The sequence below is a fragment of the Silene latifolia genome, unplaced genomic scaffold (assembly GCF_048544455.1).
Source record: "Silene latifolia isolate original U9 population unplaced genomic scaffold, ASM4854445v1 scaffold_168, whole genome shotgun sequence".
In the NCBI taxonomy this organism is placed as follows: Eukaryota; Viridiplantae; Streptophyta; class Magnoliopsida; order Caryophyllales; family Caryophyllaceae; genus Silene; species Silene latifolia.
Window position 1 is genome coordinate 107,948 of NW_027413147.1, and position 22,603 is coordinate 130,550.

Sequence of the window (22,603 nt, forward strand, 5' to 3'; positions counted from 1 at the left end):
CTTAGTGTTGATTGCTGCATTATTCGAATAAATTTTATTTTAATTTTAATTAATATGATATTTGACCAGTCACAAATTTATTTAAAAAACGTTGATCATGCATAATTAATTATCACTTATTAGTTTAAATTAAAATTATATGTATTTTATTTTAAAACATTGAAGTTAAACCTAAAAGAATCAATTTGAGAAAAAAATAATTTATTTTTATATATAAGTAAAAATATTAAAACTTATGTATGAATTATATTATTTTTCATCAATTATAATAATAAAATTATAAAACAGGCCGCGTGAAGCGCGGATAGTACCTAGTTTTACATATATAGTCTAGAAAATTTGTGAATTGGTTTTGTTACTTGTATAGTTCCAGTTGAATTGAATGGAGAAGAAGGTGAAAGTTGAATAGAAAAGAGAAGTGGAGAAGCAAACACCCAGATTGAATTGAATTGAATTGAAGTAGGACGACGGACGGCGATGGAAAGCAGTAACAGCGGCGTATTCAGAGAGCTTAAAATATGGTGTTTAGAATTACTCCAACTGGCGCAAACCCCAAAGAAAAACTCCCCTGCTCTTTCTCAATTACTCCTCCTTCTTCGCTCTTCTCCTCCTCCGTCTCTCCAACCCCTTTTCGAGTACGTCCGACTCTCTTTTTCACTTTTGCCTCTAAAGTATTGTTTCACACCAAAACGACCCTCCTTATTTGTGTGTGTGTGTGTGTGTGTGTGTGTGTTTTTTTTCAGCTATGTTTTGTTCCCATTATTGCTTCTATTGGATTCAGCCGTTAGCTGCAGGTCTTCTCAAAACTCCCCTTCTCAGCCTAATTTTATCAACGATGCTGTTGCCGAACCCGTCCTTCACTGTCTACAGGAACTCTTATCCAAATGCCATTTAGCTTCTGTTAATCAGGTTCGCCTTTTCATTTCAACCCTTTCTTCTGCCTATTCATCATGTATTTCACATTTTGACCTCATGTTTGAGTCTATTTTTTCCAGTTGACTGTGTTGATAAAGAAATTAACATATGGTGCTATGTTATCTGCAACCGAGGCTTCCGAAGAGTTTCGTGGAGGAGTGGTTAAGTGCTTTAGAACATTGCTTATCAATCTAAGTCCTTGTTTACAAACTTCTTGCTCCTGTAAACACAGTTTAGCCAAACCCGAACTTTTAGACACAACACACTCCAAAGCCTTGACTGCTCAACACTCGACCTATCACTGCCAACCACCCGACTGCTTAATTGCATTTCTTCAATCACAAAGTGCTTCAGCTGCTCTTGGTCACTGGCTCTCCCTCCTTCTCAATGTATGCTCAACTCCTCTGTCCAATAAATCTTTTACATGAAGCCGGTTGACATTTTACAAACTCAGTTGCACTTAGTAATATACTTCCCTTGTGCAAAGATTGCAGATGCTGAGGTTGGACGGGGTCTTAGGGGCAGTGCAAAGCTCCGAGTGGAAGCTCTTATAACCGTACGAGTACTTGTAGCAAAGGTAAACCTTAAATTATCTTGGGACCTGTACTGAACATAAAAGGGTAGTTGTTGAGCTTTCTTTATTCCGTCCCTATCTAGCCATTCACAGAAAACATATTTCTACCAATTTTTTCGCGCTCCTTTTAGATGGCATTGACAAACCTTTTTCTGGCATATTGACGAAAGTTTTCTGTCTCTGATAGGTTGGTATTCCTGATGCCTTGGCTTTCTTTCTACCTGGGGTTGTCAGCCAATTGGCCAAGGTTTTGCACGTCTCCAAGTCCATGATTAGTGGGGCTGCTGGAAGCACAGAAGCTACTGAACACGCTATTAGAGGCTTGGCCGAATTTCTCACGATTGTCCTTCAGGATGATGCTGATGCATTTGACCTTCATATGTCCAACGAGCTGCTTGATTTGAACTCACACGAGTTTGGATCTTCACAATCATACCTAGAAAAGCTACGGCACCTGCATGATAAAGCTCAGGATCCTAGGCACACTTCTGGTGATTCAAGTGGAATAAATGTTATCTCAAACCAAGACCTAAGTGCTAAGCAACTTCGCAAAGCTGGTGGTGGAGTAGGTCCTTTATACGTGAAGCGTACACCAGAATGGATTGAAAGAGCTACTAACAATGTTGACAAATTGTTGAGCAACACATTTCCGCATGTATGCCAATAGAATGGTTCATTTGTCTATATTTTACCACACTTAAGAATCAGGATCGTCTCTCATGAGCTGAGACAATTTTGAAACGGAGTGAATGATATCTCCAAAGAAGTTGACTTTTGTCCATGATGACCTTTCTGTACCTTGCTCTAAATTTTCGTATATATTTTGCTTAATTGATTTGCCTTTTGGTATTCTTGCCAGCTATGCACGCATCCATCAAAAAGAGTGAGACATGGACTTCTATCAGCCGTACAAGGGCTATTGTCAAATTGCAATAACGTTTTGAATGGGAGCAGATTGATGCTTTTGGTAGGATGCAATTTTTGCTGTTAAAACTTATATGCTTGTTATTGCTGGCCTGCATGTAATAAATTCTGTTGATCACGAGTGGATCTCAAGTTTCGCAAAGTCATAACTAGTTAGCTTGTATGACTTTCAGCTTACAAAAATGTTCTTTCCTTCCTGCTAACTTCAATAGATAAAAATATAAAATAATGAGAAAATGTAGAGAAATTTAGAAGAATGTGGGATGATAGGGCTGAAGATGAGCAATGGGAATGCGTGCCTGAGAACGAAGAATCGGCTACTGACCTTTCCTCTTTGTTGCTGAGTCTTTGTTTTTTGCCACTTACCTTTAGCATTGTTCAGGTTGAGTTTGTTTCATCCTGTAAATGTTTTGGAAGAATGTTTTTTTTTTTTTTTTTTTTTTTTTCTTGATTTTTAGCTAAAATAATTCATGATAGCTTTAGGGCGTTCCTTGATATTTCTCTTTTATACTTAGAAAATAAGTTCTCTCCCATCTATGAAAAACCACAAAATCCTTCATTTAGATGTAAGCTGTAAAGATTAGCTTTCCTCTCGTGAAGTTAATGCCTGCTTAAGCTGGAAACATATTACTCAACAACAGCAACAAAATCAGTTCCACAATAATTTGGGCTGGTTAAAATCATACACCTGTGAAAATAAAAATATAGAAACTAAAGGAAAAATGTAACTCTCTATGAATGGAAATTCTTATATTAATTTAACCTGTGTTTCATAGAAGTTTCTTGTAAGTACTGTGAGCATTTCTAAATTACCATGACAATGCTAGCGAGTAGCGAGCCCTAGCTCTCTGTATCTTTCATATTGTTAAAAGACCTTTGGCATGGTATTAAATATCAGCCTTGCCTGCCACAGCGCATTGCGACCGAGTTATGAAGGCTTACGTCGACTGTATATATTGTGAAACGACCAAGACCAGGCTGTGATTCCCGATTCCAGGATCAAGTATCCAACCAAGACTTAATACCATGACATTTGTGCAACGTTGTCAGCTCGTCACATTTCTGCTTTAATACCTGCACCTTTTACTCATGCTGTTTCGCTTCTTGTATTATTTGTAGGAATGCTTGTGTACATTGGTTTGTGATGATTCTAGAGAAGTGTGTACGGCTGCACAAGATTTTCTTGGATGCTTGTTCGTATCACATGGGAAACTTACTGTTCAGGCTGATATAGCTGAACTGTTCAACAGGTCTGTTCTTCGAGGATACATGATTTTAACCTTGTCAAAAGTCTCATTTCTTCTAATTTCTGCCACTGCCTATTAAAATCAGGCTACTTGAGAGGCTGCCAAAGGTGGTGCTTGGAAGCGAGGAATCTGTGGCTTTGGCTTCTGCTCAGCAGATGCTTGCAGTGATTTATTATTCTGGACCTCAGCTTATCATGGATCACCTTCTGTGCTTTCCTGTATGTTTTTTCTTTTGTGAGAATATTGGCTTTTTGTGTCTTGTTTATATGATATACCATACATATTGAATGTACTAGCTTAATGTTTATGAAATTGATGGGACGCTTCCTATTTCATCTTCTAGGTGTAGTAAAGCTATTTTTTCAGATGAACATATTTTTTCAAGCTGCTTTCATCTTCCCACACCGTGGGAAATCTTAAGTGCTGGCTAAAATGAAGAGTTTGCACCTAGTTCCGAAGCCTTTCTCAAATTTTTGGCTTATTTCTTGCCAAAGCACATGACCTGCACATGTGCCTGTTACTGTCAAAATGTTTGCCAAAAAGTTTTCTGGTTATTAGATATGTTCGGGTCATTCCCTAAGCTCTATTTCCCTTCTCTTTTCCATTTGAACTCAATTCTCAAGATTGGGTCACATATTGACAAAAACATATTTTGTTCTCTCCAATGTTACTCCCGTAAGCTGCCGTGTCACGACACTTCGACACTTCAATTTAGACCACAAATAAGAAAAATTCGAACAAAATAGCCGTATCCGACTCTCCGGCACTTGTCCGACACAGTGTCGGAGAGTCGGAGTAACACAGGTTCTCTCTGAAATTTTATGTTAAGCTAATTAGGAATTTTAATTTTTTGAATTTACAATTTCATCTAAAATTTTTGTGGTTCAATTTTTGCACTCATTGTGTAATGGTATGGGCTTTTCCAGTTCACTCTGTTTAGTAGACGGGAAAGTTGTTCTCTCAATCTGTGGTTAAAGGGCCATCTATTTTTTGTACATCATTGTCATTGACTTCCCTCTTTTCATGCATTCACACTCACCACCTACTTTTGTTGCTTTACTGAATATTCTTCTCTTTTAACGCCCTACATGCCTAGGTCTATCAAGCAAGAGAGTAAGTAGAAAGAATGATTATTATAAGAAACTGACAAGAAGTGGAAGGATAATGAGATTAAAGGATTGACATCTCACTGAGGAATACATATCATTGTTTTAGTGAAAGTGATGAGTAAGGCAACTTCTGAGGCTATTTTGGAGACAAGGAAAAAAAAAAATCTTTGCAAATTGGCCTAAATTTCAGTGGTGTAGATAAGTTGTTGAGAGATTGCGTACCTTTTTCTCTTCTCCAAGTGCTAAGCATCACTTTGTTTTGATTCCTTTCGCGGAGGTGTATCTGTGGAAGTACCATCTCTATATGATATGTGGTTCTAACTTCTAAGTGAACTTAACTTATATAAAGGTGATTGATCTGTATTTTATTTTTTATGAATTGAGATTGCTTTAGTTTTCTACTTGGTGAGTTGTTACTAATTTTTTCACTTAACGTCTATGGTGATATCTTGGCATAAAAGAAACAGCGAAATCTTTCATAGGCCAGATTTTATACCTGCTGAATGCTGATATTGTGTGTACAATTTAGACCTAGTAGAATGGTCTGGACCCCGAAGATAAACTAGCGAAATCAAACTTGATTCGAAACCCAAATTGACCCGATCAGTTCGAAACTTCAGTTGAAATTAGCCTGACTCAAAATGACCTGAAATGACTGTATCTCAAATTCAAATGACCTTGGTTGGGTAGAAGTGATCTAGACTTGACCCGGCCTGAAAATGTACAGTCTTCGAAACTTCGTCATTTTTATTCTTAAGTTGACCTAAAATATTGATGACCAGATTCTATCCAAATGATCCATGTGCGAGGTGTAGCAGTATATGCTAATCTATTAATAACGCTTTTGGTCATGCATGTAATCAGTGTGATTTATGGTATTTAGATCTCCATCGTGATATTGTTGGGCTTCTTGCATGTAGCAATATCTGATAGCTTAAAAGTTGGCTGGTCATTACATAGCTTTTTTCCTGGATGAATATGTTTTTTTAGCCCTCAAAGACTCCGCTTAAATGTTAATACTACTTCCTCTGTGCAGACATTGTTGATTTTTGTCAATCATCTGGACTGATCGTCTTAAATGTGTGGCTCATGCAGGTTAAGGCAGCCAAGTTGTTCGATGTATTTGCTCTATGCTTGAGTCAGGAGTCTGTGTTTGCGGGTTCTCTTGGGAAATTAGTCTTGTCAACGCCTTCTGCAACTGGATACTTGCATTCTCTTACGGAACTAAGGGATGGCAGTAAGAACGCAATCAGTGAACATTCTGTCGTCAGGTCCAAAAGGTCAGAAGAGTCTAGTATGAATGCATTGGTAAAAGAAATGAAGCAGCCATGCAATGATTATGAACTTCCGCGCATGCCTCCATGGTTTGTCCATGTTGGCAGTTCCAAACTATACCGAGTCCTTGCAGGAATTCTTAGACTAGTGGGTCTATCATTAATTGTTGGTACTATTATTTTATATGTTCACCAGTTTTTATCTTGATATTCTGATCAGGTTAATGAGCACGTATAACATCTTTTTTCCTGATCCTATATCTGTTTGTGACAGACTGTAGGAATGAAGTTACATTGTTGCAAATTGTCGAGATTCCTCTTGGATTTTTGCGTAAATTGGTTGCTGATTTCCGCAAGAAAGGCTCCAGTAAAGAAAGCTGGGAATCTTGGTACGCAAGATCACAATCAGGACAATTGCTAAGGCAGGCTAGCACTGCCGCTTGTATTCTCAATGAGATGCTGTTTGGCATGTCTGATCAAGCAATTGATGTTGTCAAAGACATATTTACTGTGTCTGTATTGAAAGATGAAGAGAAACAAAACAGTGATGGGTTTCCTTTCAACCACTTTCCTGCTAAATCATATTGGAATGTTACTCAAACACCGTGTGTAAGGCAGCATGTCATTGATTGCGTGGGTATTATTTTACACGAGTTCATGTCTCCTGAAGTTTGGGATGTCCCAGTTGCACCACTTGTTCAATCGGGCAAGAAAACTGAAAATATTAATATGCACTTTTTCCGTGATGTTGCAATGTTACACGAGGCACGGTGCTTTTCTTAGCTTGATATCCTAATTGCCACTTTTTTTTCGTGCATCCTTACATCTTACTCCCTCTGTCCCCATCACGTTGCCCCCATTTTTATTTGGGTGGTCTTTATTTGGTGGTCCCCTTTTTCTTCGGTGGTCAAATGATCGTGATTTTGACAGATATTCTCTAGCAGCGTACAATAGTCCCACCTTTTTAAAAATGATAGGATGAAACTAGTCGGATTGATAAACGACACATGAAATGTTGTTCGCTGCAACTTCACTAACACGAGGAGTTAATGGTAGATATCGGTTGACCACTAAATTCAAATGAGGTAAAAAAAAATTGGGATGGAGGTTGTAATATTTCACAGATTCTGAACATGTCTGGTTCCACAGGTGCTGATTGATGGAATTGGAGTCTTTAGTATATGCCTTGGGAAAAATTTTGTATCAAGTGGGTTCCTTTGTTCCTCCCTCTATTTGTTGCTTGAAAATTTGATCTGCTCAAACTCTGAAGTCAGGCACGCTGCTGATGCTGTGTTGCGTGTGATTTCTGCAACATCTGGGTATCCAACGGTAAGAGCTAATATGGATCCTTATACTCATGCATCTCGTTTTTCAGTTTGCTCATGTTGCTCCTATCTTTATGCAGGCTGGACACCTAGTTGTGGCTAATGCTGACTATGTTATTGATTCCTTGTGTCATCAACTGCGTCATTTAGATCTGAATCCTCAGGTTCCAAATGTGCTCGCATCGATGCTTTCTTTCGTAGGAGTCGCTCATAAGATATTGCCATTACTGGAGGAACCGGTAGGTGTCAGTTTTTGGTGTGTGTTTTGATTGCTTAGATGTTGTCAGGCTCTATTTTTGTGTTTTGATTGTTGAAAACTGACTTTTTTTGTGGAGGCCAAAAATGGACAAGGACAAAGGAGAATGTTCAGTATTTTCTGAATTATTGTCAATGGACGCAGTCCCTACTCAATTTCCTGATGGTGTCTGTGACTGTTGTAAGTCATATTTGTTTTCCTTTGACTTAGAGCCTGTAGAAGTTTGGACCACTACCACAATCCTACAAAAACAGTGACCTCAGAATGTGTGTAGGATCGTCTCTCTTGGTAAGGAATAGGCACAGGGTTTTGCTAGAAACTAACTTAAATGTAGGTCACTCTGCCCGTCTGCCACCACCATTACCTTTAATTAATTGGAAAATTGCTCTCAATAATCCCGAGTTTCTGCCATTTTTAATCCCAAAGTTTCAATCTTCCCATAGTAATCCTCAAGTTGTCAACATTATTCTAGTTTTGCACCGATCTCGTACGGCGATATGACGTTAACCTTCTGGTAAAAAAACCGAACTTTTTAAAGTAAAACTATTACAAAATTCTGAAAAACAGTGATTCATTTTTTTAAATTTCTGAAAAAAAATTATAACTAAGCTTTTCTGAAAAAGCCATGTAAAAAAAAATCAAAAATAAAAACATTTGTTTTAAAATTCTGAAAAAAATTTATAACTAAGCTTTTTTTAATTTTTAAAAAGAATTGTAAAAAAAGGTTCTGAATTTTAATACATTAAAAAATTTGTCGATTTTTTTTAAGCAAAATTAGTTTTCATGTTTTTCGGTTTGTGTACAAATTATTTGATGGAAAATTAAAGGCATTAGAAATAGGTGCAAAACATTGGCAACTCGGAATTGGGAAAATGTGGATTATTTATGGCGGACCTGTCAAATTTAGGATTATTAGAGGCAATATTCATTAAGTTTATTGTTTGCTTTCTGCTACCTTTTTTTTTGCCAAACACTTACGAAGTTAACATTCAGCCAATTTAGAAGTAACATTTTAGCGATGACTCAAACTTTTTTTTTTCTTTTGCCCAAAAATCTACCTAATCTTTTTTATCTTTGTTTCTCACAAAATTACCCAACTTTATTTTTTCCGCAGTCTTGATTTTTTTTTCCGCCAATTTGGTTCTCTCTATTTGTTACTCCCTTCTCTACATTCAATTCTATACATATTCCTTATTTGGATATTCCATTCAATTCTATACATTTCTACGTTTAAGTAAGATGTCTTGATAAATCACCAAAATATTCTTACTCTATTTTTTGCGGTACAAGTGAGAGGGTATATTAGTAAGGGAGTGTATGGTTGAGGGTAATCAGGAAAGGGAGTCAAAGTTAATGATTCCCTTTGTTAGTGTTTGTTTGCCTCTCTCAATCATTCTCTTTGCCCTTCCCTTACCCCTAAATCGTTTTACCTCCTTACCCTTCACGCTCCGAAGGAATGGGATTCCATTACCCCTCTTACCCGCCCACCACTATAACCCATTATTATTGCACACCCTCCAGTAGTCCATCACCACGACAAGGCATCCCCGGCGCCAGCCACACACTCCCCTCCACCTCCCTGTTGCGGCCACACCATTCATTACCACTTGGAACCGTCAATGCCACCAATACTCTACCACCGCTCTATGTGACATACTTATGACCGCGACACCACCAGTCCACCATCGCCAGCAACATCGGCAACGGGAGGCCATTGTGGGTGGGGCTAGAGGTGGTCATCGATGTTTGTCGTGGTGGTGGTTGGTGGTGGGGGGATTAATTGGTGATTGTTTTGGTTATTGTAAATTGGTTATTCCTTTCGTTTTAATTGAGTAACTAAACAACATTGTAATGTTCGTGTAATCTTATTCCTTTCCCCCTCTTTCTCTTTCTTTATTCTATTCCCTTTCCCTTTGATGAACCAAACGCCCTCTAAGGTTAATGCTTAGAATACACCTTACACTTATTTTACTCTACCTATAACTTTGCACAAGCATATCTATAGAATGGAAATGAAAATGAGAGAGTATTACCCCCACGAAAGTGCATATTACTAATTTATTGGCTTTTGTTATACACTCAATGACTCAAATAAAAGGGCATTTTATTTAGCTTCCCTTATTTTCTCAAATAAGGTTCTTCCTCAATTTCAAGTCCCGATTAGAAGTTCGCATTATGGTTGACTTATTTTTTTGGATTAATTGATAGGAATACTCTGAACTATGGGCGGCCTGCTCAAAATACTCCAAACTCTATTTTAACTACCAATATAACCAACTAATGCTCTCCTTCGCTTTTATTATAATATGTGACCGGCTACCTGCTTTGTAAGTGAAAAAAATTCTAACACTCCTCTAACCCCTCTTTCTCTTTCTCTTCTTCTTTCTGTGTTATATTCACCTAAACCATTAAAGCTCACTCTCTTCTCAAGCACACACAACTCCATTAATGATTTAAATCCGCCTTGCACCACTTTCTACCACCCTAACCCAACCCATATTGTCACAACCGCCAATCATCCTTCTCACCGAAAACCGATTCATCAATGGTATCCAAACCCGCGCACCACAACCTCTCTCCACCCCGTACCACTTCAAGTCAACCTCGCCACAACAAAATAGCATCTCATCATGAACATACTACATCTCAATTCAACACACACCGTCAAAGTCACAATAAATTAAGGATCGCCGGAGGCCAAGAATTATTCAGTTCACAAACAACGACAATCAAGCAGTAACGAAATCATTGATGCTAAATCTCAAAACAAGTACTCCGTACAACTGAATAACACAAATAATAGCATAGAAAGAGCAAAAATTAAAAGAAAAATTAAAAGAAAAAAAAGGGAAATACATTTGGGACGCTTGGAATTTCTGCGAGTAGCGAAGGATCGGTGATCCGGTGATCTTTGAGTTTGAACTACTCATCGATTATAATCAAAGAGATTTCCTAAAGATATTATCGACTATTACCCCAAAAATAATCAAGAGATTGCCCAAAGATGGATTACTGAGAGAGAGATTTAAGGGGTTTTTGTTTGATGTGTGATTTAACTTTAAAATTGTTGGTTCATTCTGGCAACAGTTAAATTGTACTCCCTCCGTCCCGGTCATTTGTTGTCCTTTGGTTTTGGCACAAAGACCAAGGAAAGGGGAGGGGGCCAATGACAAAATGACAAGTGGAATAAATTGAGTGTGAATGATCAAATTACTCTTCAAATTCATTCTTAAAATAGAAAGGACAACAAATGACTGATACACCCCAAAATAGAAAAGGACAACAAATGACCGGGACAGAGGGAGTATATTGTTTAATTTTCGATTTTAGTTATATATAATACTTACTCTTTATCAAAAAAAAAAAAGGAAGACAAATAATTTGTAAAGGAAGAAGATGAATAATGGAGAAGGAGGAAATAAGGGGTAAAGAAAGAAGATGAAGACTCATAAGGAAGAAGATGAAGACTCATAAATGAAAAAAAAAATGGGTACAAAAAAAAGAATGACCTGCTACAATAAGTTAACGAAACAACCTATCTATTCAAAGCGAAAGAGGGCATTAGTTCGTTATATTGGTAGTTAAAATAAAGTTTGGAGTATTTTGAGCAGCATACTCATAGTTCGGAGTATTCCTATCAATTAATCCTATTTTTTTCTTTCTTTTGCAAATTATTGGATTATAGAAGAGAATAAAGTCCCTAGAACAAGTAAAAGAAGACAAATGAAATTATGTAAAGTGGGAAATTAATGGAATACAATAATACAATCTCGGGAAACAAATGACGTAAATAAAAAATAACAGATTTTAATTAGATTAATAAAATAAGAGTGAAATTTGGAAAAAATGAAATAGGGGAAAAATAGAATAGAAAATAACATTAAAGGAATAGAAGACAAAATTGTGAAATATGATGAGAGTATGAAGTTAATGAAAAAATAAGGTAATTAGAGAGAAGGGGGGGGGGAGGGGTGAGATAAATAAGTTTGGGTAACAAAAGATGCAAACTAGAAGAATATAAGAAGAGAAAATGAAATCTGGGGAGTGAAGTAAACTAGAGAGAAAAATAAGAGGTAACTTAGACGACAAAGTGTGAAAGATTAAATAAGAGGAATAAACAAGGAAAAAGATAATGGGGAAAAATTAGGCAACTTAGATAAAAAAAGGAGTAAAAATGGTATTTGGTGGTGTTCTACAGAAACGAAAGTAAAGTCCTGAATTCGGCAAGTCCACGCCTGAATGATGATTAAAAGCGGTCACAATCTCTCATTTGGTAGTGTACGACATCATTTGGTAGTGTACGACAAATATTTAAAAATAAAAGGTAGCATAAAGCAAAAGCTAAAATAAAATATAGCGTGGCAGCATAGTGACCTAAATTTAAGGTAAAATATGATAAAAAAACGTGAGCAAACTATTTAAAAGACCACAAGAATGATTTAGGCCCTGTTCTTTTTGGCTTATTTTCACTCACTTGATTCAAACTCTATTCGATTCGGCTCGGCTCTATTCGATTCGGCTCGTTCGGCTATTTCTATTTATTGACTCGGCTCCATTCGATTCGGCTCACTCACTTCATTTACTCTACTAAATTCAGCCAATTTCAATTTTGCGAATCTTAAACTTAATAGTTTTTATTAATATTATTAATATTATATATTTATTATTATTTTGCGAATCTTAAACTTAATAGTTACTATTACTATTACTGTTACTGTTGTTGTTGTTGTTGTTGTTGTTGTTGTTGTTGTCGTCGTCGTCGTCATCATCATCATCATCATCATCATCATCATAATTAATTTATTATTAATTAATCATCCTCTATTATTATTATTATTATTATTATTATTATTATTATTATTATTATGATTATGATTATTATGATTATGATTATGATTATGATTATGATTATGATTATGATTATGTTTATGTTTATGTTTATGTTTATGTTTATGTTCAGCTCTATTTAATTCAGTTCAGCTCAGCTCCATTCAGTTCAATTCAGCTCAGTTCAGTTTAGCTCTAAAAAGCCAGAAAGAACAGGGCCTTACTAGGCTTTCTGACTGCCATTTTCAACTTATGCGAATATTGGAATGTATCTAGATATCTTAATCAAGTCGTTATGTCTCAATTTCGCTTAGAAATCGGTCACTCGTGGGATAAATAAGTTTGGGTAACAAAAGATTCAAACTAGAAGAATAAAAGAAGAATTCGGCAAGTCCACGCCTGAATGATGATTAAAAGTGGTCACAATCTCTCATTTGGTAGTGTACGACAAATATTTTAAAATAAAAGGTAGCATAAAGCAAAAGCTAAAATAAAATATAGCGTGGCAGCATAGTGACCTAAATTTAAGGTAAAATATGATAAAAAAAACGTGAGCAAACTATTTAAAAGACCACAAGAATGATTTACTAGGCTTTATGACTGCCATTTTCAACTAATGCGAATATTGGAATGTATCTAGATGTCTTAATCAAGTCGTTATGTCTCAATTTCGCTCAGAAATCGGTCACTCGTGTCGATTATGGCCTTTATGGGTCAGGTTAAAGCGAGTAAAGTCATCTCCGAATTGGTCACTAATGGGTTGGGGTCAGGTCGCCCTCATGTTGGGTGTTCGTTTGGTTTGGATCACGTCTTCAAGTTTGGACCAATAATTTCATGTCATTAAAATTATTCTTCAGTGCTTTATTTTATTAGTTTTGTTGTATGTTGAAACAATTAAGAAAGTTGTCGATTCAAACTATAGGAGCAGAGTTATTATCGGGCTGGTTTGGCTTTGGATCGGATCGGATCGGGTTGGGATAAATATGGGTTATAGGTAATTGGCTTAATCTTGGGTTGGCTCGGGTTAGTTTGGCTCATCAAATTGTCGGGTTCTAACGGGTCGGGTTTCGGGTGGTTTGCTTTTGCCATCTTAATTTTGCGTAGGGGGTCTTTTTCCTATATTGATGTCGATATCGTAGAACGTTAAGATTCAAAAATTTACACCCATTTTAGAGAAGGATAACATAAGATGATGCTTCATAATTCCGTTTCAACAGAAAGAAATGTTTTTTCTCTCATGTTTTCCCCAATCTTCTTTGTCATGCGGACTTTTCTCTCTCTCTTATTTCTTTTTGAAGTAGTGTGGTTCAGGTGTCGGTATATAGAGTTGCTAATCCTTAATCCTTATAGGCTTAGAGTAGTTTTGTTGTCCGAAAGTGAGAAGTAAAGGTTGCTATTCTTTTTATTCTTATAAATTTGAATGTCAGAAAAATGCTTGTAAACAAAAGAACAAAAAACATCATTCCAGCACATTAATGGCTTCTGGATTTGACCGTGATGGGAGTGGTATGGGGGTTTGAAAGGATGGGATGACTCATAAGGGAATTGCGTCGTGAAATGCATCAACGGCCTGACACTTCTGCTTCACTTGGAAAGATAGTTTAGTAATCATTTTGCTTTGTTCTATGATACTAAAAAACCAATGGATAGTGAGTCTTTGGTAGTTTAGCCAAATTGGAAATGGAAACAATAGATAGCTATTTGAGCAACAGAAAGAAGAACACCGAAAAGACAACAGCCAAGTATGAAGCTCATTTTTTAGCTGGGCTGGTGGTGTCCAATACATTTAATATATAACCTTCTCCTTGACCAGTACAAAACATGGTAGGAATGACGGATTCTTAGATCAAGATATATAACAATAATTCGTACCAAGGTCGGGACGTTGTTCATGAAAAGACCCACTTCTTTTCTTTAAGTTGTGACTCCTGACAAAAGTAATTTGTTTGCCAGAAACTGTTAGCAGTATTTAGTCCCCAACTGAGACACTACTTTTCATTCCCAAGGCCAGCATGGTTTAGCCAAATCCATGAATAAAAAGACATGTAACGGATGAGATATTCCTAAAGGCTAACATGCTATCAAAATTAATGGCGAAAACCTGAAGATAGTGCAAGTGTATAGGAGATATTGTTTTTCCTTTTCAGGCCTTTTTTTTTTCCTTTCCTCATCGTCGATCTAGTCTTATTTTCTTGTCTTTTTTGAGGATATTGAGTTACTTTTAAATCTGTTTCTTGCTCTGAGTTTGGCTGTTGTCTGTTTTCTGTATGCTTCTACTTCTGCAGATTAAGGGGTAGTTTTCTTTATACTCACTTTAATGTCATCTCACTATGCTGACAGTTATAAAATGTGATGTTTCTTATTTAAACTACCATTGTTCTAATATAGTGTGTATGTATGTCATATTTTCATTCTTTATTATGTGTCTCATCATCTGAGTTATCTATGTAGATGCGATGTGTGTCCATGGAACTGGAGATCCTTGGGAGGCATCAGCACCCAGAGTTGACTATTCCTTTCTTGAAGGTTTTTATTTTCATAACTTTGTTTGGCTTGTTTGCAAATTTTACTCGTTCACATCCTTTAGACTTCAAGGCCATATGTATCCTGTTGCAATTGCTTCCTATCTTTGCTGATTTTCTCAGCATTTTATAGAATGTGCCTGGTGTCTGAGTTCATAATGGTTTGTCGAAAAAAAATGTAAGAGCGATATATGCAAATAATGCAATCATAACTAGTTACCACTTCTTCAGTTCATTACTTACTAGTGTAGCTCCCGTGCTATAGCACGGTTTTTCTAGATGGAAATGTAAGAAAAATTAACAATTAAACTATTGGTATTTTTCTATTTTCAATTATACATCATATATTTATGGCTACTTTTATTGTGTACAAAATCCGAATATCATTAAAATGAATTAGGGGAGTAGTTAATTAGAGAAATATACTAAGTACTGTAAATAGTAGTTAGCGACGTAGGCGGTAAACTTAGGCGGAAAAAGTTTGAGATTTGTTGTTTTTTTTAGTAAAAAGGGGATGTTAAGTGATTCTCTAAAATAATAATTATTGCATTATTGAAAAATTTAACAACTTTTAATTTATAATTACTAATTTTATTTAATTTTAATGAAAAAATAATAATTATGAATTTAATAAAAAGATTGGAGTTATAATTATTAAAACATATTTATTGAAAAGATAATTTTATGATACTTATTTCCTAATTTAGGTAGATGCTTTTTGGAGGGAAAACTAAGAGAATTTTTATTCTCTTAGTAGTAGGGGGATTTGCACTGAAAATAATGCACCTGCTCAGTTCATGACGACAAAGTTGTAGTGTGATTCCTATGGTCTGGGTTTGAAGAGGTAGAAATATATGCAAGCTTTACCCTAGTTATATGGTAATCTCATCATTTATAGTGAAGACTTCTCCCAAAGTCGATCAATATATTTTTAGCTTAGACAAGGGCTTTTTGTCAGAAACTTTTATCAAAAAAACTACCTAACATTTTTATCTTTTTTTCCATTTATTATCTTCCGAATAAAAGTGGGTCTATCATCAATTTATCATTTATATTACTCCAAATTAAAAGGTCAGAGTATGAATTTGCTTTACTGTACAAAGAGGAGAAAATGAACTTGGTACTATAAATGGGGGTATCGAGGGGAAAAGAAGACAAATAAAATTGGGGAAAACAGGTGAATATGTGGAACAAAGAGGTGGATTAAAGGAGAGATTGGGTAAACAAGAGCCAAAATCTGGGATAAAGAAGGTAAAATAGAGGGGGAAAAATAGTAATCGTGAAATTGAGAAGTTAAAATAAGGCAATATAGTTCTATAAAGTTGAAATATAAAGTCAATGTAAAAATAAGCTAAATTAGAAGTTTAAAATAGGGAAAATGAAATTGAGAAGAGGCAAGCTAGTGGAATAAAGAATAGAAAGTAAATTTTGGGGAAAATGAGGTAAGAAGAATAAAACGGAGTCTAGAAAAAAGGAGGTAAACTAGAAAAAAATAATGAAAAAAAGGTTACCTGTGTGTGTGTGTGTGTGTGTGTGAAAACTAGCTTATATTTAGGGGTCTTTGCAAAATAACTACTTTTAATTTATTTATTTTTGTTTTATACTACCGTATATTTTCATTTTTTTGGCCACAGACAATCAAAGTTACTATTCCGGCCAAAATGTCAAATTTCCGACATTGACTTAGTTATATTTTGCAAAAAACTACCTTACTTTCTTCATTTTCTCACAAAAGTACCTAACCTTTTTTTTTCCCTGATAGCTACAGTACAGAACTACTTTTTTTGCCCTAACATTGATTATTTTTTTTCCCAATTGTGTTTTTGTTTTCTTATTTCCATGTAAGTGTGTGTATTAATAAAAAAAAAAATTCTATTTTTTTCACCCATATTAAAATTACATGTACATAAAGTTCTCTCATAGTTCAAAGTTAAAATTTCCTCCCAAATTTCATTTCCGGACTTAGTTTTTTAATTGAACTCCTAAAGTACATATTAATGATGAACATGTTTTTGGCAAAAATTCTGAGTAAGGATAATACACGGAGAACATGAGGAAAATAGAGGGGGAAAAAAAGACAAAATGAAATTGGGGAAAAAGAAAGAAGATAATCAAATACTCCTAATACAAAGTAAGGGAAACGAGTGAAGTGAACTAGAGGAATGAAAGCAGCAATTTAGATTATAGCTAAAAGATATATAGAAATTTACAAGGGAGGTAAAATAGAGAGAAGAGAGATAAATTGAAATGGGGGAATATAAGAGAAATTGGTGGAGTAATCAAGAGGGTGGATGAGTGAAATTTAAGGTATAAAGAGAGCGAAAATAAGAACAAAAGGTAAATACAACAACAACAACAACAACAACAACAACAACAACAACAGAGCCTTAATCCCAAAATGATTTGGGGTCGGCTGACATGAATCATCCTTTAGAACCGTCCATGGGTGAACGCACACCTCAAAATGCGAAAAAAAATAGAAAAGGAAAAAAATGAAAAACAAAAGGGAGAGCGAAACATAAAACAAAGTCAAGGTAAATTTATAGGTTTTAAAATCGAAGTCCGGATTTCTTTTATAAAAACTTAAAATTTAAATCGAGAATAAAGATTAAAACGATTTTAAAAACCGAAGTAGAATTTAAGGATCCGGAATACCTTAAAAGTAAACCAAGTAAAATATATAAGAAAGTGGTTGGTAAAAAAAGTGTAATAAAGGAGAGAACAAAAAATAATTTTTTTTAAAAAATTAAATAAAAACACTAAATATGTCAAATAACATCAAATACTAAAAATCCACATGTATTCTTTCTCTCCATTGTGCCCTCTCCGTCACCATACTCTCCTCAAGCCCGAGAAATCTCGTATCGTTTTACAAAAGGTAAATCAGATAAAAAAATAAGAGAAAATAATATTGAGGAAGGATGACCTAACTTGGAGAAAAAATGAATTTTAGTAGAGTCGCGTTTTACAAAATCAAAAATCAATTTTAGAATCTGGTAAGTCAATGGGATAAAATTGAACAAAAGTAGCTGAAATAGTCACTTTGTTAGTATTCACCTTCGCTAGCCTTATTTTGTGGTCCTGTGGCAGTAAGTATCAGCAATACAACATTTAAATGAGTTAATTCAGTTATTTGAGGTAAAACTAAGATATACATTTGTTAAACTGAATTTAAAGTACGGCAGACACTGTCTTCTTGCACTCTTCTTGTGCCTCACCCTCACTTGTAAAGGAACTGTCAAGAGTTTGATCTGAATCTTTTATTAGAGGTTTGTCAATTAAATTTGGCTAATTCAAATCTTGGTTTTGTCCCAATATTTTGATCATGATGTTTTCAGTATTGTAGTACTAATCTGTATATGGTGATCTGGTTTGGAATGCTACTTTTAATTAATGATATCACTTTCTGTATGTCGCTGCCTACATTTGTCTGTTTTGTGCAAGACTATGTTTGACTGTTTGAGTACTAGTCTTGTAGTTCACCAAACCACTTGCTTGAGTATGTGGTTAGGTGGTAGTAACATTCAATTTCCAACATTTAGCAAGGTATTTTTTCCTGTTCACTTCTGCTGCGTGCCTGTTAATTTGTTGGATATCTAATTAATGACTGCTATAAATCAAAATGTCTCACTTTAAAATTCGTACTTGTAGGCAGTTGAAGAGATTGCTAAGGCAGCTAAGCATGAGGCTGATGGACTACCTTCTCAATCCGAATCCTATTTAGTTGCTGTCAATGCTAAAGCCTCTGATGTTAAGATAAAACTTAGAAGGGATGATTTAATTTCTGGAGAATCAGGTACTTAAACCTCTCTCTCCCTCCCTTGCTTATGCAGGAAATCTCCTCCTTGTCTCTGGCCACTGTTGTTCTAGTTTCCCTCTCGTATTGGAAATTCTATTCTTGACGGTTGGGTCAACTAACTCGCTCACCCTCCAATGGGCTGATTTTGCGTATCTTGTATGGAGTATTTGAATTACATAATTCATATCATGATGTTTGTTTAAACCTATGTCACAATGCTGTAGTACGTAGGTATCCCCATTGGGGATTATGAATTAGACAACAGTGCAATTTAGTTGAGCTGTTACGAAAGTTAACTCTAGTTCGTTTTCCTGTTACTTTTGTGTGTCTTCTTCCAATAGGCCCTTGGTTAGAGACCTTAGAGTTAAGTTATTCTTGTGTTGACAAGCTTGTTTGGTTCGGTGATCTGTAATATGGGCTTTTAGCCAGTGCTCCGATGGAGTTTATCAAACTTATCTCTTAATTATATCATATTTCATGACTTAACATCGTGCACATGCAGATGATGGATTTTTTGGTGATGTAAGCATGGAGGAGTGGGAGAGCATTTTGTTTCAGCTGAATGACAATAAGAGGTATCGCCGGATTGTTGCATCTATTGCGGCTTCCTGCTTGACAGCTGTGATTCCCTTGGTTGCCTCCATGAAGGAGCCAATTTGCTTGATTGCGTTGGACATAATTGAGGTATGTTCTGTCCTTTTTTTTCCCCCAGTACTGCTTTTACATGGCTGGTTCATTGTAAAAGTTGAATCTGTTGCTTGTGATATTTAATCATTACTACCCCGTACTTGAGTTATTTTAGTATTACTATTTTGTTTGGATTCCTGATCATAACCTTCTTTTTGGGGGCATTTGACGATTTGTTCTGGCATTGTAGTAGCATATTTGCTTGATTATGTTTGTGTGCATCTGTGTTTCTTCATATAGTGCATTGATGTTTGTATGCTTACCTTCAAGATTCTCTACTGGTAGATGTAGCTTAATGTTTCATATGTGATATTGGTCCAATCTAGTATGAAATGTCGTCAATTTCTTTCCTTTTCTTGTGCCATCCCCAAAGCATGGTATTATGACTCTAGCAAAGGTGGAGGAAGCATTTGCGCACGAGAAAGAAACAAAAGAAGCCATAATAGAAGTTGCATCTTTGTGTTCATTCTACAATCTTAACGACATTCTAGATGCTGCCGAAGAAGGGGCTGATGAAAATAGATTGCTTCCTGCTATGAACCAAATATGGCCATATTTGGTGGCTTGTGTCAGGAATAAGATTCCACTGGTGAGTATGTCATTACACCACATTTTCCTTTCATGGCAAACTTATTACTCTGTTTATCTATTCAAATCTTCTCAAGACTTCTATATTCTCTGTAACGACCATTAAGAAAGAAAGATATTGAGGTGGAAAGGCTTTATAGACAAATTTTTACATGGTACCCCTACACTTTTTAAATCTTCTCAAAACTTCTATATTGAGCCTAATAGAGTCCTTATGTCATGGGATGATAAATGACAAGCTTGGTTACGCGTCCAAGTAATCACTTAACGCCTAAAACTGAGTTTAATTGACGGAAAATAAAGTTTAGGGGTACACTTAGTGATAATGACAACAATTAGGGGTACCATGTATGTTTTAAAAAGTGTAGGGGTACCATGTAGAAAGTCGAAAAATTGAGGGGTACCATGTAGAATATCCCATAAAATAATGATGGTACCTGCCCCCACTCCTCTCCTTTCCTTGTTATGTCATTTTTAAAACTGAGATATTAATTATATCCAATTTCAATAGTGCAAAGAGCTGAAGACTTGATATCCTGAAATTATGGGTTATGAAAAGAATAAAGTAACAATGGTCACTAAACAAGTTGCCCGTATTTTATTGTGACGTAGCAGTCATTGGGTGGAACTCTTGATTTAATTTTCATTTTGGGTAACTCAGAAACCTCTCATCGTAGTTAACAGAGGGATAAAGTTGCATACATTGACCCGCTACTTGCGGGAACCCTTGAGGTAATTGGTAATATTGTGATCTGATATATATTCAATCTTTGTAGCCTGTTCGGCGATGTGTAGAAGTGGTAAGCAAAGTTGTGAGAATCTGTGGCGGAAACTTCTTTACTCGCCGTTTCCATACCGATGGATCTCATTTCTGGAAGCTTCTAACAACATCACCATTCACAAGAAAATCCATAAGAAACAATGAAGCATCACCTTTACTGCTGCCATACAGAAGCACTTCTCGGACATCAGAAGATCCTGTCTCTGAGTCGTCTAACCTGCAAACCCAAAAGGGAGTTCTCCACATGATTGCTAATTTATCGCATGACAAAAGGAGTTCAACAGCTCTTGACATTGCACTCAAGAAAGTTTGCGGTCTTGTGGTGGGTGTGGCGTGCAGTGGCGTAGTTGGACTACATGATGCTTCCATAGATGCCCTTTCAGGGCTAGCCACTATGGATCCGGATCTGGTTTGGCTTCTACTGGCCGATGTGTATTATTCTTTCAAGGGTAGAGATATAATTCCACCCCCTGTATTTCCAGATCTTGCACAAGTTATGCCGCCACCTTTGTCTTCCAAAGATTACCTGTTTGTGCAATATGGAGGTCAGACTTATGGATTTGACATCAATTTCTCTTCAGTGGAAATCGTCTTCAAGAAACTATACCCAGAAATGTTCATGCTACCTTGATTTTTTTGTATTACTACAGTATAGTTAATGAAAAAGTGTCATATTATTCTTGTAGTTTTCTGTACAGATAAACCTTCGTAGTCTTCGGCCTAGGCTCGGCAGTCTGCATCTTGCTACTGCTTGTGTTTTTGGTAAATGGGCCTATGGCTGTTAATGTTGAGGCTACCTGAAGTCGATCATGCAATATTAGATAAAATTGTTTGTACTGGGCATGGACTTAGGGGTGGCTAGTTTCAATCAAATTTGTTTTTTTTCTTTATTTTGGCAGCAGTAAAAGTAGTGATTTATATTTTCATTGGAGGTTCTTTTTATAACGCCCAAAGACTTACCTTGATAAGTAACCATTTTAATTTGAAAACTTGCTATTTTAATTTGAAAATAACAAATTTTTATGATAACCAAATCTTCATCGTTTCTTGATCTGGTTTATTTTTGTAAAATAGAATCATTAGTTTGATAAGCGGTAACTTTATCTTCAAAACTTACAATTTTAATTTGGAACTTTGACACGATTTTCATGGAAATTATCTCCGTCTTCTCGTTTATCCTTTCCATTTATTTTCGTAAACTAGGATTTTAGATTCAGTATTTATTGTTTGACAATTTGGTATTTTAAGTATCACAAATTCTTATTTGTGACGGAGGGTATCCGTCACAAACAAGAGACGGGTACCATATTCTCTCACACAAAACCCATAAGGGTGAGAGACAAAGCACATGGGGTGGGTGCCCACCTTGTCCCCTCTACCCATTTTCACTCACATAATACCCGTCGCAAGATCCGACTCGTCGCAAGCAAGACTTATTGTTTAAGTATTTAGCTTTGTTTTTACAAAGTACGTACTAGGGGTTTTATTTTAACGACGGGTTATATTTTGACAACTTGTCGTTTTAAATTGAGAACTCAGAACCTTCTGATTAATATCTACCTCCTCGAAATCGTTAGCGGGGTTAGTTGTCAGTTTCATCTCGGGAAGATGACACTTTTTTTTTGAGGGCAAAACAAACGGATTTCATTACTAAGCCAACAACGAAGCATCCAAACATACAAGCGGTGAAATAGACTCCGGAATCGACCCAATTCAATACCTCATCGAGTATGATATAGGCATTAGATTGGCCAATCCATGAGCCACCGAATTAC

At 35.9% G+C, this 22,603-nt stretch overlaps 1 protein-coding gene across 1 annotated transcript; it reads left to right on the top strand.

Annotated features, from left to right (window-relative positions):
• The first annotated feature begins 246 nt into the window (after positions 1–246).
• LOC141638053 (uncharacterized) lies at positions 247–21,718 on the top strand. The gene is made up of 17 exons (XM_074447501.1): positions 247–635; positions 744–909; positions 996–1,304; positions 1,403–1,492; positions 1,677–2,144; positions 2,349–2,456; positions 3,533–3,663; positions 3,746–3,878; positions 5,865–6,213; positions 6,318–6,808; positions 7,193–7,372; positions 7,449–7,607; positions 14,903–14,977; positions 18,625–18,769; positions 19,275–19,456; positions 19,833–20,048; positions 20,824–21,718. Exons 1-17 carry the CDS (start codon positions 478–480, stop codon positions 21,457–21,459), a joined length of 3,996 nt encoding a protein of 1,331 aa, XP_074303602.1. The 5' UTR covers positions 247–477; the 3' UTR covers positions 21,460–21,718.
• Positions 21,719–22,603: the final 885 nt, after the last annotated feature.

Excerpts from the sequence above, each read along its gene's own strand:
- LOC141638053 (XM_074447501.1), top strand. The coding sequence starts at position 478 with ATGGAAAGCAGTAACAGCGGCGTATTCAGAGAGCTTAAAATATGGTGT. Across the intron at positions 14,978-18,624 it reads TGACTATTCCTTTCTTGAAG|GCAGTTGAAGAGATTGCTAA; the intron begins GTTTTTATTTTC and ends TCGTACTTGTAG. Across the intron at positions 20,049-20,823 it reads TCAGGAATAAGATTCCACTG|CCTGTTCGGCGATGTGTAGA; the intron begins GTGAGTATGTCA and ends CAATCTTTGTAG.